Raw genomic sequence first — 17,784 nt, 5'->3', positions numbered from 1 at the left:
ATTGGGTTCTTTTTTTCTTCTTTTCCAAGAATTCTTCAGAAATGAAACTGCTTTCTCATTGTATAGCATAGCAGGAGACATGATACCTATTTTCATATCAGTGATACTTAACTTTTACTCTATACTGTAAAGTTAATAAGTGTCCATATTCCCCCCCCCCTCTCTCTCTTTCCCCCTTTCTTGGCTTTAGGGATTTTACCTGCAGCTCACTGCTTGCTGTGATTTTACTCTACCAGTTAGTTATCCCTAGCCCTATACTCTTTTAGTATTAAGACTAGAGCATTTCCTCATCTTATTTACTTACCTATTTCTGTTAACATAGAAACACATTTTTTTCTTGTTTCTATTTCCTAGAGTTCATTTAGGTAAATATTATTTTATATGATCAGAGGTATATAGATATACCTCCATACCTCCTTTTGTTTCTCCCTTAAGGAAACACAAGTTTTTACTCAAAAGAATTATCTTGACTTTCTAGTGTTTATCAGTTTAGGTTTTTGTGAGTGGTAGCTATACTGAGGTTTGAATTCAAGGCCTCATGCTTACTAGATGGTGTTCTATCAAGTGAGCCATACCTCCAGCTATTTTAACTGCAGTCTTATGGGGTTTTTTTTGTGTGTGTGTGGGGGGTGGTGGTGGTTATGGGGCTTGAATTCAGGGCCTGGACACTAGCTGAGCTTTTTGGGTCAAGGCTAGCACTTGGAGCCATAGCCCCACTTCTTTTTTTTTTTTTTTTTTTTTTGCCAGTCCTGGGCCTTGGACTCAGGGCCTGAGCACTGTCCCTGGCTTCTTTTTGCTCAAGGCTAGCACTCTGCCACGTGAGCCACAGCGCCACTTCTGGCCATTTTCTGTATATGTGGTGCTGGGGAATTGAACCCAGGGCTTCATGTATATAAGGCAAGCACTCTTGCCACTAGACCATACCCCCAGCTCCCCCCACCTTCTGTTTTTAGGTGGCTAATTGAAGATAATAGTCTGAAGTACTTCTGCCAATGCTGGCTTCCATCCTCAGATCTCAACCTCCCGAGTGGCTAGGATTATAGGCATGAGCCACCAGTGCCCAGCTTTTTTAAAAATTCTTTATTTAGAAACTCAGAATATTCCCAATATTACCTATATGCATCCTTTTAAGTTGGCCCTATTTCTATTTCTTTTTGATGTATCCCCATTATTTGAGTATTCTTTACTGTTTGGGACAAGAAGGCCTAGACTTTGTTTTCTCTGTCTCAGTTCTGCAGTCACCAGTTTCCCCAAGGAACTTTGTTCCTTTAAGAAGGAGGAAAAAAAATATGCAGACATTAGTTATGTTCACTTATTAAGTGTCTGATAGTAGTTCCTCTCTGTAGACAGAATTGGGAAAAGGTGTATTTTATATACTTTAGTATATGAATTAATATTTAATATATTAAAATTCTGTCTTACTATTTTTAGATGACTATATTCTCTACCTCATATAAGGGGTATGCATGAGCACATCTGAGAGAGGTTGGGAGGAGGGCAAGTGGAAGGCAAGTGAAGAAAATTCAGCAGAGGGGCCCATTAGCTACACTGGACATTGATGAAAATGAATTAAGCAACTCGAGGGTGGTGACAGGAGGGAGGGAATGAAAGAGAAAGAGGGAATAGATGTTACTTCACAAAAGGGAAAAAATGTACTGATCACTCGATCTGGAAGAAATGGTTTTATTGTTAAAGTTGATAGAGTTTGTAAGCTTTGTAGAATAGAATGATGATTTTCATCATTGTGACATTAAAATGTGTACTGTGAAATATATGTAGGTCCTTAAACTCAATAAAAATATTAAAATTGATGAGTTCATATTGGTTACTGTAATGCTAATCTGATATCACAATGTTTACTTTGATATGAGGGATTTCATTGTGACATTTTTGTTAATATACATAATGTACCCCATCAAACTAACTGCCTGCATTCGTGTCTCTTATCCCTCTCCTTCCTTAAAATAAGTTCAAATATTTTCATACATGCACATAAAATACTTCAACCCCATTCACTGCCTCTATTGTCACTGTCCTTTCCCACTGGTACCAGCTCTCCAACAGAGCCTATTCTGTTATTCACTCTGTCAATTTATATTAATGACAATAATGTTTTCCATCTTCCTGACCCTCCAGTTCTTACATACAGCTTACTGATGGACTTAATTGTTATCAAGGCCTCACAATAGTGATGATGGGTAAAGGAGGGTTTAGTTTTGAGACTTCTAGAAGTAATTTTGTTGATGATAAAGTATACCAAAATCTTTTCTTTCTTTTGGAATATAAGGTTTCTGAACAGCGTGAATGTTGTCCAAAATGTGGAAAAGAAAAAGAAAACCAGACCAAATGCCAAAGTTGTGGTATTATTTTTCATAATGATTTGCAAAGAAATTGCAGACAAGCTGTAACATTAAATGACTCTACTGCAGCATTACTAAGAACGTCAATTCATCAGAATTCTGGACAAAAGTTACAAAACACGGGATTAACAACCAAGAAGTTTTATGGTAGCAATATGGAAAAGATTCCAGTTGACATTATTGTGAACTGTGATGATAATAGACATCATTATTTGCACACTAATGGGAAAGTCATTTTACCTGGGCCAAAAATAACCAAAGCCACAAATTTGAAAGAAAGAAAAACAAGCCTGTCTGACCTAAATGATCCAAGTAAGTATATTTTTAATTTGAATATATATTTATTTGAGAAATAGAATGTTAATAGGTGTCTTTTTTTTTTTTTTTTGCCAGTCACTCAGCGCCTGAGCACTGTCCCTGGCTTCTTTTTGCTCAAGGCTAGCACTCTACCACTTTAGCCACAGCGCCACTTCTGGCCTTTTCTATATATGCGGTGCTGAGGAATCGAACCCAGGGCTTTATGTATTTGAGGCAAGCACTCTTACCATGAGGCCATATTCCCAGCCTAATAGGTGTTTTATGTCCAGTAAATAATGTATTTTGCAGGTACATGATTAAAACATGTCCACATCCTTGAAAAAATAATAACACTTAGTCCTCATCTTGTAATAGTAACAGAGAACTGGGTTGACCAAGTGCTAGCAGTGCTAAGCTTTCTCATTTTAAGTATGACCTGATGACATAGTTGACTTATAGCAAAGAAAGACTCAGTGAAAATCAAGTTTGCTTTTGTTGTTGTTTAACCCCTTTCCTTCTTTCCATAAACATTTTATTTATTTATTTTGTCTTGGGACATGTAAGAAATGTGTTTTTATTTTATTCTTTCTAAAAAGCAAAAATTAATTAGGGACTGGTTCAACTATAAAGTACATAGCTGTAAAGATAGAGGAAAACTATATATACTTCAGATCTTTTGATGTAGAAAATCTGTACACTATACGGAGTGGGAGAATAAATACAGGTTTTATATTTATATTGTGTATGTGGTAGGAGATTTGAACTCAAGGCCTTGTGCTTACTAGGAAGTTGCTCTACCACTTGCCATTTCTAGATCTAGGCCTGAATGTGGTCTTTAGGTAGATGATCAAAAATGATAGTAGTTGATTTGAAAGGGTGTAAATAGTGAGCCGGTGGCTCACACCTGTAATCCTAGCTACTTAGGAGGCTGACATCTGAGGATCACGGTTCGAAGCCAGCCCAGGCAGAAAAGTTCCTGTGAGACTCTTATATCCAATTAACTACTCAAAAACCAGAATTGGCACTGGTGTCTCTAGTGGTAGAATGTTAGCCTTGAGCACAAAGAGGCTCAGGGACAGCACCTAGGCCCTCAGTTCAAGCCCCACAACCAAAAAAAGAGAATAGATGCAAGGTTTTTCAAATTGCCTTTAATAATTTAACTTTGGGAACATAATATTTTACATAACTCTGAAATGCAGTTTTTACTAATTTGTTGATTGATTTGGGTGATGCTTGTGTTTAAACTCAGGATCTCGTGCTTTTTTTCAGCAAGAGCAGTTCTACTTACGCTATGACCCTTTTTGTTTTAGGTATTTTTCATACACACTTTTTGCGTGGGCCAACTTCAGACTGCATTTTTGCTCCCAGCCTTTTCATCATGATGTTGCAGGCATGAACCATAACTTGGCTTTGAGACAAAAGTCTTGCTAACTTTTTTGGGGGGGAGGGGGGAGGATGGGTGGGAGGAAGACTAGCTGACCTTAAGCCACGACCTTCCTAACTCTGGCTCATAGTAGCTGGGATTGCAGTCAAGAGTCCCTATACACAGACCTACAAAAAATGTAAATAAAATTTTGTTTTAATAACAAGTTTACCTATTATATGTTTATTTAATGGGTTAAACACAACTATTTCAAATGATTAAAATATTGTGGCTGTACATCCTTAATGAAATGTTTTAAGGCTAATTAGAACTACATAGAAATCCTAGGTCTATTAAATAATACTACATTATTATTGGTATTGTTACTTTTGAAAGCATTGGCAAAGCAAACGAATACTTACATTATTGTGTCTCTTAGTGTTAGAGAAAAGGAGCACACACAAAAAAAGAAGCAAAAGACCTACAGCTTTAAATTTGATTTAGAGATAATAGTATCAATTTATTATATTAAATATATGGTTCCTAGATTTGTGCATAGAAATGCTGAGAAACAGTAAATAAACCCTGGTGTAGAAATGAGTAACTCTTAAAAAACAAAATAACAGTAGTTTTCATATTCACATCTTATAAGTACCGCGCACTAACTGATTGTGCCACTGGAGCTCCGTCATATTCACATCTTAAAATACTATTCTTTACTAATAACAATCAGCATGCAAAAGTAAATTTTAAAAAAAACCACGAACCTTTGAAAGGATATAGGAGCTAAAATTGAAGAGCTGCCACTAGCCACTACTGAGAGAACTTGAGCAACAAAAAGAGTTAAGACTACTAGTCATTGAAATATTCTGATGTATTAAAATCGGTTGTTTGATTATAATATATCCCACCTTGTAAATTGAGGGAAAGGGGTTTTTATTAGTTACCTTTGGACATTGTTTAGAGTTTCAAAGCATTATTCTGAAAACCAGTTGAAATAAAGGGGGAAAGAGATAAGAGATAAATAAGTCCAATTTTAATGGTTTGATATAAAAATCTCAATATCAGCATTTTACCTCATTTTTTTCAAAAAGGACTCAGACTTTGTTCTCAGCTGTGATACTTTCTTAGGAAGTACAGGCGTAATAGGCTTGCGTCACCGTGACTGGCTTCCCTCAGGGCAGATGGAGTCTTGGGCTTTCTGTCCAAGCTGACTGGACCACTGTCTGTTCTCAGCCTTCAGAGTAGCGAGAGTCACAGGCACAAGTCACTGGTACTAGTCAGTGGTTTTGTGAAGTTACGTGGCAATAGGAGGTTTCATATTATAAAAAAAAAAAAAAAAATTCCGGTTTTGAAACAGCTTGTAAATAATTTCCACACTTGAAACTTTCTTAAGTGCTGAAGGTAAACATTTAATTTTTGTAATTTGTTGCTGTAGCTGCATTAGTAGTGGTGATTATAGAATTTGTAGGATTATAGCCCAATTGCATATTCATGTAATATATTTTAAAAGATATTAAGTAGGGCTGGAGGTGTGGTTCTTGCTTTTGTGGAATAGAAAATTACTACCAACATTTTGATATACATTTTCTTTATAATGTTAAGTCATTCTATCCAGTGATGATGATGATGACAGTGACAGGACTAAGAGAAGAGAGAGCATATCCCCACGGCCTGCTGACTCAGCATGTTCTTCCCCAGCACCGTCTACTGGGAAAGTGGAAGCAGCATTTAATGCAAATCCCTGCAGAGCTGAGCATGAGCTAAGGAGCACGCCAGCAGAGTCAGAGCCAAATGCAGTTGTATTGCCAAGAAAAGCAAGAATGAAAGACCAGGTACTCTTCACCTTTGTTGGGATGCTTTTTTATTAAAATCTCTTTTGGATGATGATTGTTTTTGGAGGTCAATTTGGCAGTGTTGGTAGAAGAAAAAAGATGGATTATTTTAGAAGACTATTAACTACTCATAACAATGAACTTGAATGAAAGTTGTGTCAAATTCTATTAAACTTGTGTCAGATTCTATAAGAAAAAAAACCAGTATCAGCCCCACAACAAAGTGTGATGGTATAGGTTGAGTATCCTTGTCCAGAATATTTAAGACAAGAACTGTTGAATTTCAAATCTCATTTTCAAGTTTTGGAATATTGCATTGTATACATAATCGGCTGTATAGAAATGAGACCCACGTATAAACAGGAAATTTACTTATGTCTGACAAATTATACAGGTGTCTTCAAGGTGGAAAATATTTGTAGTGTGCCATCATCTGAACCTATCACTTTAGATCCTGTGTGAAATCTTCTACTTTGTCCTAATGAGGACACTCAGAGTTCAGGTGCTCCATTTGGGTTGCTTAGCTATCTGTACAAGCAGATTTCTTGCAAAAACTAGCAGACAAGAGAAATCATTTTTATCTTAATTAAATTTTGCATGTATTTTACTATAAAGCAGTTTGTTATTTTTGGCAAATTTATTTTTAAAATTATTATTATAAAGGTGATGTACAGAGGGTATTACTGTTTGTTTTATTTTTTACAAGATAAAAATTTCATTTCACAGAAAAACTAACTAATATATAAATAAGAGATCAAAAGACATACATAAAGTAACATGAACTGTTGGCAAGAAGACAAGGGACAAATACCTTGTCCTAATTTGTTTATAGAAAAGAGTGCTTTGGGGAAAGGAGTGAACTAATGTATATTAATTTCAAAAGTATATACCATATATTGATTAAGTTATTCAATCAAATAATTACCTAGAATAATTGCCAGTTATTTGATCAAATAATTACCCAGAATCCTCAAAGAAATTCCTCCCAGTCCCAGCATGTAAGAGTATTCATACGAACATGACATGTGTTGGTAAATAGTACAAAAATCGTTGCCCACTAATATAGATGTGGCTGAGGAAGTTATGGTATGATGGTGCAACGATACTATGTGGCCATTTGAAATAAAATAAAAGCTAAATCAGTTACTTTTGGATTTTTTTTTGCCAGTCCTGGGACTTGAACTCAGGGCCTGAGCACTGTCCCTGGCTTCTTTTTGCTCAAGGCTAGCACTCTACCTATTGAGCCACAGCACCACTTCTGGCTTTTTCTGTTTATGTGGTACTGAGGAATCGAACCCAGGGCTTCATGCATGCTAGACAAGCACTCTACCACTAAGCCACATTCCTCGCCATTTTTAGAATTTTATATACTTATCTTGGGTGGGAATAGTGAAATAGAGACATACATGTTATCCTACTTTTTTGAGGGGTAAAAACATTTTATAAAATTTGTACATTAAAAATCTGTATGGGGAAGGAAGAGCCGAGTTTATACTATAGTAATATAGGTGAAAATAGGGAAATATACCTTTAAAAACACGATCTCATAAACAAAATAAGAAATTGAGATGAATGTATTTACCAAAAATTCTATAAACAGAATTTAATCGGTAGATGCAAAATGAGGTAGGGGAGATATAGTGAACTGCATGACCAAGTATTATCTATTTTTAAAAATGAACAAGTTGTTTATTTTGCTGGTACTGGACTATGAACTAATAGCTTTGCGCTTCCTGGGCTCGCTTCCTTGGCTCTCTTGCTCTCTTGCCCTTGAGCCACCCTCCAGAGCCTTATTCCTTATAGATCTCAGTCTCCTGAGTAGCTAGGCTTATAAGCATGAGTCACCAGTACCCAACTGTTTTATGTCTTTTTAACTTTTTTTTCTTCTTTTTTTTTTTTTTTTGGCCAGTCCTGGGCCTTGGACTCAGGGCCTGAGCACTGTTCTGGCTTCTTCCCACTCAAGGCTAGCACTCTGCCACTTGAGCCACAGCGCCGCTTCTGGCCGTTTTCTGTATATGTGGTGCTGGGGAATCGAACCTAGGGCCTCGTGTATCCGAGGCAGGCACTCTTGCCACTAGGCTATATCCCCAGCCCCTTAACTTTTTTTTTTTTTTAATGTTTTTTGTTTTTTTCCTTTAGTGTTGGGGATCGAACCCAGGGCCTGGTGCTTGCTAGGCAAGTGCTTTACCACTGAGCCCCAACCCCAGCCCTTGTATTTTTAATTTCTTAATAATCAAGAACGAGACCAATGCATTAAAAAGTGAGTAAAATGAATGAAGTTGAACAGAGTTAGCAATCAAAATAGGGAGTATGAATGGGAAAAGTTTTGTGTTAACTGTCTAGATTGTCAAGATTTTTTTTTCAATTTTTTATTATCAAACTGATATACAGAGTTACAGTTTCATGCCTTATAGATTGCCAAAAGTTTTTAAAGTAGTGTCTCATCTTGGTTAGTGTTTGAAGAAATGGAAAAGTTATTTTAATAAGTTCTGATACAGTAGTTTAGCAATAATTCTGGATGTGTTCTTGGAATTCACTATAGAAACACTTGTTAATGACAGCTTGCCACAGGGGAAGATTGGGAAGAACTCAGTATATTTAGCATAAAAGAGTTCAGTTAAGTCAATAATGAATTTTCCTGTATAGAATTGTTAGTTACAAGTCTTCAGACTAGTAGCTGAACTGTATGCTGTTCAGTGCTCTTTACAGTGGTGCTCAGTGGGAAGGTGAGTACTGTCGACTCAGCTGGAACAGCTCTTAACATATAGAGATCTATCTAGATCTATATAGATATGTCTCTCTCTATATACATATACAACATATATATCTATATTAGTAAATAGTGAGTTAAATAGTTCTAACTTGAAAAATAACTCCAAAGATTTTTTTTAATAAATCTTTTAGAACTCTCCAGTAAGACTCTATTAAGAATATGTTAAAAATAGATGCAGGTGGCTTATGTCTGTAACCCTGCTACTCAGAAGGGTGAGGTTTAAGGATTGCTTTTGAAGCCGGAAAGGCAGGGGCGGCCGGGGCAGGAAAGTCCATGAGACTTGCTGGAAGTGGCACTGTGAATTGGCTCAGTCGCAGCACCCAGGCCCCGATTTCAAGCCCCAGGAGCTGGGGGAAAAAATAGCCAATGTGGAAAATTTTTAATAAAATGTTAGTATGCTTGAAAAGGCAATTAATGTTCCTTCCTTTCCTTTTTTTTTTTTTTTTTTTTTTTTTTGGTTGGTCGTGGGGCTTGAACTCTGGGCCTGGGCGCTATCCTTCAGCTCAAGGCTAGCATGTAGCTACCACTTGAGCCACAGGGCCACTTCTGGTTTTCTGGTGGTTAATTAATAAGAATCTCAGCGACTTGACTGCCCAGGCTGTCTTTGAACCTCGATCCTCAGATCTCAGCCTCCTGAGTAGCTAGGATGACAGGTGTGAGCTGTCGGCACCCAGCTCAAATATCATTTCTCCTTTTTTTTAATTTTTTTATGTAGAGTACCTTATCATCATCTATAGTCATCTTCTTGTTCCTTCATACTTGAAACACATTTTTATAACTCCTAACCATAATATTTCCCATTGCCCAAGCTTTCCCAATCGCCCTTCCTCCATAACCAACATACACTCCTGTCCCTAGTAACCACATTCTAGTCTTCACCTACTGTAAAATGCAATTTTCATATTTTGTCCTTGAGTGAGACTCTGTGGTAATAACTCTATCTGTGCCTGGTATGTTTTACTCTCTAGCTTCCTCCATGTTGTTACACATAATGGGATTTTATTGCAGTTTATGGCTAAAGTATCTTTGGTAGCCAGCACAGGTGGCTTACACCTATAGCCCTAGGGTCACTGTTTGAAGTCAGCCCAGGAAGCAAAGTCCACTAGACTCTTATCTCCAGTTAACCACCAGAAAACCCAGAAGTGGAGCTGTGGCTCAAGGTGGTAGAGCACCAGCCTTGAGCAAAAGAGCTCAGGGATAGTGCCCAGATGAGATCAAGCCCCAATGGCCAAAAAAAACCCCAAAAATCTTTGGCTGTATATTAAATAGTAAGATTCCTAAATCATATGATAGTTCTATTTTAATTTTTCAGGCGCATAGTTTTGGTGCTCTTTCCATAATGGCTATAGTAATTTGTATTCCCACCAGTGTATATGATTATTTCCCATTTTCTACATTGTTGTCGGCACTTGTTACCTTTCCATCTTTCTGGCAAGCATCCTTACTAGAGGGAGGTGATTCCCCCTCTGGTTTGACCTGCATTTTCCTGATGATTAATAAGGTTGGACATTTTTTCTACATACCTTTTGGGCATTTGTGTATCATCTTTTGATAAGTGTCTTTTAAAATATATTGTCCAGTTTTTAAATTAGGTTATTTGCATTTTCCCCTAAGTATTCTAGATGCTGGCCCTTTGTTCTGATATATAGTTTGCAAATATTTTCTCTTTGCTTCATTAATTTATTTGTGTTATACCGAAGTGTTTTCATTTGATACAGTCCCATTTCTCTGTTTGTGCTTTTATTACTGTGCTTTTGTATTCTTAGAAAATATTCTTGCAGATAAGTGTCATGAAGTATTTCCTCTATGTTTTTTCCTGCTAATTTCATACTTCCAGAATTCATATTTATATCTTAATCCATTTGACTGGATTCTGTTAATAGTGAGAGAGGTTTTTCATTCTTGTATATGTATGCATCCAGTTTCTCCAACATTGCTTATTAAAAAAGGTTATCCTTTCTCCAGTGTGAGTTCTTACCATTTCTGTCAAAAGTCAGCTGTAGGACATGGGTTACTTACTGGTCTTTCTATTCTGTTCCACAGAACATTTCTCTGGAAATGTCTCTTTAGTCACATGCTATGCTATTTGGATTACTACAGATTACTAGTGTATTTTGGAGCCTTCTTGTGTTTTTTTTTATTCAAGACCAATTTGACTAGTTAGTTTTTTTTAACTAGTTAGGTTTTTGTGATTCTATGTTTATTTCATATTCTGCAATTTTGTTGAATTTATTTCTTCTGATAATTATTGATGGAGTTTGGGGGTTTTCTGTTTTGTGAAGACATAGAGCATAGGGGCTGGGAATGTGGCCTAGTGGTAGAGTGCTTCCCTAGCATGCATGATGCCCTGGGTTCGATTTCTCAGCACCCCATATACAGAAAAAGCTGGAGGTAGTGCTGTGGCTCAAGTGGTAGAGTGCTAGCCTTGAGCAAAAGGAATCCAGGGGCATTGCTCAGGTCCTGGCAGGGTTCAAACCCTAGGACTGGCAAAAAATGAAACAAACACATAGATCACAGAAATATCTTCAAAAGGATAATTGAAAACTCCTAACTATGACAATAATCCCCATTGACCAACATTTCCCAATGCCTCTTATGGTTTGTTTTCTTTCCTCTTTTTTTGTTTTCCCCCACCAGTCATGGGGCTTGAACTCACGGCCTAGGCAGTGTCCCTGAGTTCTTCAGCTCAAGGCTAGCGCTCTACCACTTGGGCCACAGCACCACTTCTGATTTTCTGATGGTTAATTGGAGATAAGAGTCTCCCAGACTTTCATGCCCAGGCTTGCTTTGAACCTCAGTCCTCAGATCTCAGCCTCCTGAGTAGCTAGGATTATAGGTATGAGCTGCCAGTGCCCAGCCATCTTTTTATTCTTCTGGTGACATTTAGGTTGCAAATTTCTAATCCAAAAATTCATGCTCAAAGTATTGGGTTTCAGATTTTTGGATTTCCAGTAAAATCTATATAAGTATTACAAAATCAGAAAAGTTTGAAAACCTAAAACACTCCAGTAAGATGTATGCAACCTGTAATATAATTGTCTTTATTTGAAATTATAGGTATGTAATTTTATGATTAATTTTTATTTGAAATACGAAATCATTTAAGGGACCAAGTAAATTATATAAACATGTAAAAGTATTCTTTTGTCATATAAAACCATTCTCATTGTTAATTATTTTCTAAACAAGTGGTGGTTTAATATAACTGCTACTAGCTAGCTTTTATCCAGTTTTACTACACGTAAAATATACAGATCTGTTCAAACACATTAGCTTCTTGTTTTGTTACCTTTGTTTGTTTGGTCTTAGGGCTTGAAATCTGGGCTACAGTACCATTTCCAGGTTACCTTTTTTTTTTTTAAGTAAATATTCATTACATTTGTTAGAAACTGAAAGCTAAGGAAGCTACTATGCTTAAGAACATCATTAATGGATGGCTTAATTGGTGTTTCAGACCCAGGCAGTGATTTCCATTCCTAAATTAAATTATTTGAACTTCAAATAATAACTAAGCTAGAGATAGATAAAATAGGAAAATCTTAATTTATGTAATAATCATAAATTCTTACCTCATTTAGCATTGCTGAAAGAAAATCAACTTTATGTGCTGTTAGGCTGTGTGTTGGTATGAATGTCCTAGTACTGGAGCGCGAGTTTTTACTACTTGAGCCATGCTTCTAGTTCTGGGGTTGGTTTTGGTTTTTTTTTGTTGTTGTTGTTATTTGGTGATAAAAGTGTCTCAGATTAGTCTGCGTGGGCTAGCTCCAACTGCGTATCCTAAGATCTCGGCTATCATACAGGGCTGAGCTTACTATCACCTTGACTTCCGTTTCTTACATTACTTCGTTGTGTACATGTACTTAATTTATGCCTCGTTTTATAATAACTTGTAATGAGAAATTATTTTTTCTTTTCAGTTTGGCAATTCTCTTATCAGCACACCTCTAAAACGTCGAAAATTAATTTCTCAAGAAGCTTTAATCAATCCTGTCTCTTTAAGCTGCCATAATACCTTTGAAAGTGTCATTTTAAACTGCCGAAGTATACGAGTAGGAACACTCTTTAGACTACTAATAGAGCCTGTAATTGTAAGTATATTCTTAAGCTTTTTGTTGTACCAATTTTATAAAATTTGAAAATTTATCACCAAGTTTTTATTGTTAAATATCAGAACTGTTATAAGACTTCATATTGCTATCTATATGAACTTCTCACTGTTAAAAGTTGTGGATAGAAATGTGTCATTGGGCTGGGAATGTGGCCTGGTGGTAGAGTGCTTGCCTAGCATACAATGAAGCCCTGGGTTCAATTCCTGAGCACCACATATATAGAAAAAGCTGAAAATAGCACTGTGGCTCTAGTGGTAGAGTGCTAGCCTTGAGCAAAAGAAGCCAAGGACAGTGCTCAGGGCCTGAGTTTAAGCCCCAGGACTGGCTAAATAAATAAATAAATAAATAAATGTCTCATTAATTTTGCAGTAGTAGAAAGCTACGTATGATTCTCTACAAATTAGAAAATCTTTCAGCATTTTAGTATTTTGTTCTCATGCCTGCTTAGTTTGTGAAAGGAATATATAAAGTAGAACCACAGCTCTACTTCCCGCTTTTATGGAGTTAAGAGCCTCACAGACTTTCTTGCCAAGGCTGGCTTAAATTAAATCTGCCTGTGCTGGCTGAAAGTTTGATCCCCAAATCACAGATTATGGGCATGAGCCACCACTACCTGGGCTAGCACTGACGTTTGTAAAATAGTATTGTATTTATAATGGCCTCCTAAGATGCATTGTATATTTAGACTAGTTCAGCTAGTCTATAAGACTTTCTGTTGTCTCTTTATCTTCCTTATCATATCTATCAGTTGTTATTCTGCTGCCACCAGTCCTATTTGTTTGCTTTCTTTTTGAAATTTTAATGTAATCTCCTTTGTCATCATTTTTCTTCTTCCTAATGTGTTCTAAACATAGGTAGGTTAACTAATCTTCTATAAATTAATATTCTATAAAGCCCTTCTACTTTCTATCCACTGTGATGTGAATTGTTAGGCTTTGTGAGATACCCTTCCTCTGTTCATGGACTAATTCATCTAAAACTACACCAAAGTAAATACTTCTTTTTTTTTAACACCCTATTCCTCCCCCCTAAATAGTGCTGTACTGAATTCTCTGAAGTTTTGCTTTATGCTGTTATCTCTATTCATGATGAACTCCTACTTTCCAACCCCATGTTTCATCATTATACATAAGCAATGTCTTTTTCTAATTTATTTGTTTGTTTTATTGTCATTGTGAAGTGCAGAGTGGTTAGTTACATACATTAGGTAGTGAGTACATTTCTTGTCCAGCTTGATACCCCTCTCCCTCATTTTTCTCCCACATGGCCTCCTCCCCTACGTCCCCTCCCCCCAGTTGTACAGTTTGTTTACAACATAGAATCTTGTAAGTATTGCTGTTGCATTGCTTTGCCTTTTACCCTTTGTCTATCACGATTTTAATGTTCCCCTTCCCTTCCCTTATTCAGACAGACATATATACAATACCCAGAGCACCTGAATCAAATACAGTGACAACAGGGGCTAAAATCATAGGGAAGATGAAGCAGTATCTTTTAAGAAAACATGGCTTCACAGAAGGGAGCTTAAAGTGAAGTATTATTGATATTTTCTGGTTAAAATGGCACTAGTATATAATACAATCAAAAGGAAAAAATTGCATGTTTATTGGTTAAAATGAAATGTGAAACAATTGTTAGAATAAAACTATGGCTAACTGGCTCTAGCTTCCCATGATTTGAAAACTAGAAAATGTCAGAAGTACTGCATAGATTTTAAAAGCAAACAACTTATCATTATCCAATATCATTCTAATCTGTATCTTGTTTTTCAGTGATGTATGAAGCTTGTATTTTGTTAGCACAGGTTCATAGTACATATTACCTTCTCTGGGTTCTACTATTTAACAAAAATGTCACTATTTTGGAAGGACTGGGAACTTGAGCCACATTCCACATTCTTTTTATTTTTATACCTCAAAAGTATTCAGAATACCCTATAGAGTTTATGACTTCCCCTCATTAATACTGTTAAAACTCAGCAGTATAATCACTATGGTTTTGCTGGTGATTTAGACATTTAATAAATGCTGCATTTTGCTTTTTGTTGGTTTGTTGGTTGGTTGGCTATGGGCCTTGAACTCAGGGCCTGGGTGCTGTCTCTGAGCTCTTTGGCTCAAGGCTAGTGCTCCACCACTCTGAGCCACAAAGCTACTTCCAGTAGTGAATTGGGATAAGAGTCTCAGAAAACTTTCCTCCCCTGGCTGGCTTGGAACTGTAATCCTCAGATCTTCAGCCTCCTCAGTAGCTAGAATTACAGACTGTGAGCCACCAGAAGGTTTATCAAGATACATGTTTATTCTTAAAGCTATCAGTGGAAGTAGAGTTGTAGCTCAAATGGTAGAGTGCCAGCCTTAAGCAAGAAAGCTAAGGAACAGCAGTGCCCAGACCCTGAGTTGAAGACCTAGTACTGGCACACATGCATGTGCACAGTTGCACATGTATGCATGTGCCCGCATAAACGATCATGAACTACATTAAAATTTGGATTAATTTTTTTCTTTAAGTTATAAGTTCATTTATATATGCTGTGGGCACGTAAAATTAACATTACACACACATAATATTAAAATGTGCTGATACAGTTTTGGTAAGTGAAATATATTAGCTGCAAAGTACTTGCTGTGTGGTGTTAACTTTCTTTATAGCATGGGATTTTTCTAAAGGTTATATTTTGTAGTGATCAGATGTATCTGCAGTTATGAATTACCTAAGAAATATTTAAAATGTTTTAGTGAATTCCATGTTTACTTAATATTAGGTAATTTAACCTCTTGAATTCATTCTGGTAAGAGCACTATCTAGAAATGCCAATTACATTTAAATACAAATATTGTTTTTGTTTTTGTGCTGGTCCTGGGTCTTGGACTCAGGGCCTGGGCTCTGTCGCTGCTGAGCCTCTCTGTAACTCAAGGCTAGCACTCTACCACTTGAGCCACAGCGCCACTTCCAGCCTTTTCTGTTTATGTGGTACAGGAAACGAACCCAGGGCTTAATGCATGCTAGGCAAGCACTCTACCACCAAGCCTCCTTTCCAGCAGCAAATACTGTTTCTGAAATACTGTTTTAATCTTAGCCACATAACATATACCAAAATAGATTCCTTTTCGGTCTATTGAAGATATATCAAGCCAAAACTTGTTGTTGCTGCCTAATCTATAGTTTGATCTTAGGGACTTGAGCTTTCTAGTCTTGATTGCTCAGCTGGCACTCAACCCCGTAAGTCACACCTCCAGCCAGGCTTTTTGCTGGTTATTTTGGAGCTGGAGTACAGCAGGTGGTTCTACCTTAGCTGGCTTTTAAACATTATCCCAGCCTCCTGAGTAGGTAGAATTACAATTGGGAACCCAAGGAAAGGAATATCTAGGTGTTATTTTTAATATCAACTTCTTTAAATTAGCAATTAAGGAAAGTTTTCTTAACTCACAGAGAAGATGAAGCCTTACTTGCTGAAAGATTGTTTTTGCGAGAGAAGTATTTTGTCTTAACTTTCAACATAGTAGATGGCTGAACCTTTCTGCCCTTTATCTAAGGTCAAATTGTCACTTAAGATATGTATAGCAACATCTTCTTAGGTTTGTGAGTACTAATTTATTTTACTTTTCCTTTTTAGTTTTCTTTAAATCTTATCAAGATACATCTAGATGGTAAGCTGTTTAATATTGTTTATTAAGATTTTGTTTATACTGAAGTACTCTGATTAAATGGTATTTGTGGAGTTCACTAAGATAGTCATTTTATATATATTTAACAAAGGACATAAGTCTTGGTGTAATTTCATTTTGTAACATAACAAATCTTATAGCGTGTTTTTATTTGTAAAACAATGAAGAAGATTCTTTAATATAGTAATAAGACATACTGATTGAGCAGTAATTAGACATATGCTTAATATTAAACTTATTTTTCTTCATTCATGATTTTGCTATCTTAACAGTTGGTTTCTTTTCCTTTTGTTTTCCTCTAGGACCAGAGAGTGATCCTGTAGAGATTATTTTAAATACCTCTGATCTAACTAAATGTGAATGGTGTAATGTTAGAAAGTTACCAGTAGTGTTTCTTCAGGCAGTACCAGCAATTTACCAAAAGTTGAGCATGCAACTGCAAATGAGTAAGGAGGATAAAGTTTGGAATGACTGTAAAGGAATCAGTAAGCTAGCGAGTAAGTGTGTTAAACAACTTCTAACAAGATACACAAACTACTGAATAGCAAAGAGTGAGTACGAGATAGTGGATGTCTGTAGATTTGTGCGCTCTGAAAGAAGGCATTAAAGCAGCTTTTTTCTTTGTAATGAAGGTATAACTACCCTTATTGTGTAGATGGGGAAAAGCCCTACAAAAATAGGCTGAAGAGGGCTGGGAATCTGGCCTAGTGGCAAGAGTGCATGCCTCGTATACATGAAGCCCTAGGTTCGATTCCTCAGCACCACATAATATAGAAAAGGCCAGAGTGGCGCTGTGGCTCAAGTTGGCAGAGTGCTAGCCTTGAGCAAAAAGAAGCCAGGGACAGTGCTCAGGCCTAGAGGTCAAGCCCCAGGACTGGCCAAAAAACAAACAAAAAATAGGCTGTGGGCTGGGGATATAGCCTAGTGGCAAGAGTGCCTGCCTCGGATACACGAGGCCCTAGGTTCGATTCCCCAGCACCACATATACAGAAAACGGCCAGAAGCGGCGCTGTGGCTCAAGTGGCAGAGTGCTAGCCTTGAGCGGGAAGAAGCCAGGGACAGTGCTCAGGCCCTGAGTCCAAGGCCCAGGACTGGCCAAAAAAAAATAGGCTGAAGATAAACTTACTTGCCCATTTGAAACCTTTTCAAAATGGGCTAAAATCCAGGTCATCTGGGTCTGTAACACTGCCTAATCCAAGTAAAGTGACTATGGCTTGATGTAAATGCTATTGAAGTGGAAAGCTTACAAGTTCATAGAAAGTCTTCATCCTATATAACGAGGAGACTGTTGTCTAGTTTCTTTCCCTCCACCTCTTAACATGAATAACAAGGCATAACTGTTAGCACATTTCAGTAGGAGTTACTGTTTCTGCCTCATGAGTGAC

The 17,784-nt window shown here is 37.0% G+C and overlaps 1 protein-coding gene across 10 annotated transcripts in view; it reads left to right on the top strand.

The window, feature by feature from the left end:
* The window catches only part of Senp6 (SUMO specific peptidase 6), a 176,010-nt gene that overhangs the window by 138,619 nt on the left and 19,607 nt on the right, over window positions 1-17,784 (top strand). For all 10 annotated transcript variants that reach the window (XM_048353670.1, XM_048353663.1, XM_048353669.1 and 7 more), the window contains 5 exons: window positions 2,288-2,672; window positions 5,626-5,855; window positions 12,546-12,716; window positions 16,348-16,381; window positions 16,702-16,896. In XM_048353670.1, the coding sequence (XP_048209627.1) occupies window positions 2,288-2,672; window positions 5,626-5,855; window positions 12,546-12,716; window positions 16,348-16,381; window positions 16,702-16,896 (1,015 nt within the window). The remainder of the gene's footprint in view (window positions 1-2,287; window positions 2,673-5,625; window positions 5,856-12,545; window positions 12,717-16,347; window positions 16,382-16,701; window positions 16,897-17,784) is intronic.

The sequence above is a fragment of the Perognathus longimembris genome, chromosome 9, assembly GCF_023159225.1.
Source record: "Perognathus longimembris pacificus isolate PPM17 chromosome 9, ASM2315922v1, whole genome shotgun sequence".
Taxonomy (NCBI): Eukaryota; Metazoa; Chordata; class Mammalia; order Rodentia; family Heteromyidae; genus Perognathus; species Perognathus longimembris.
The sequence above is the reverse complement of the archived record's forward strand: the minus strand, read 5'-3'. Positions and strand labels throughout refer to the sequence as shown.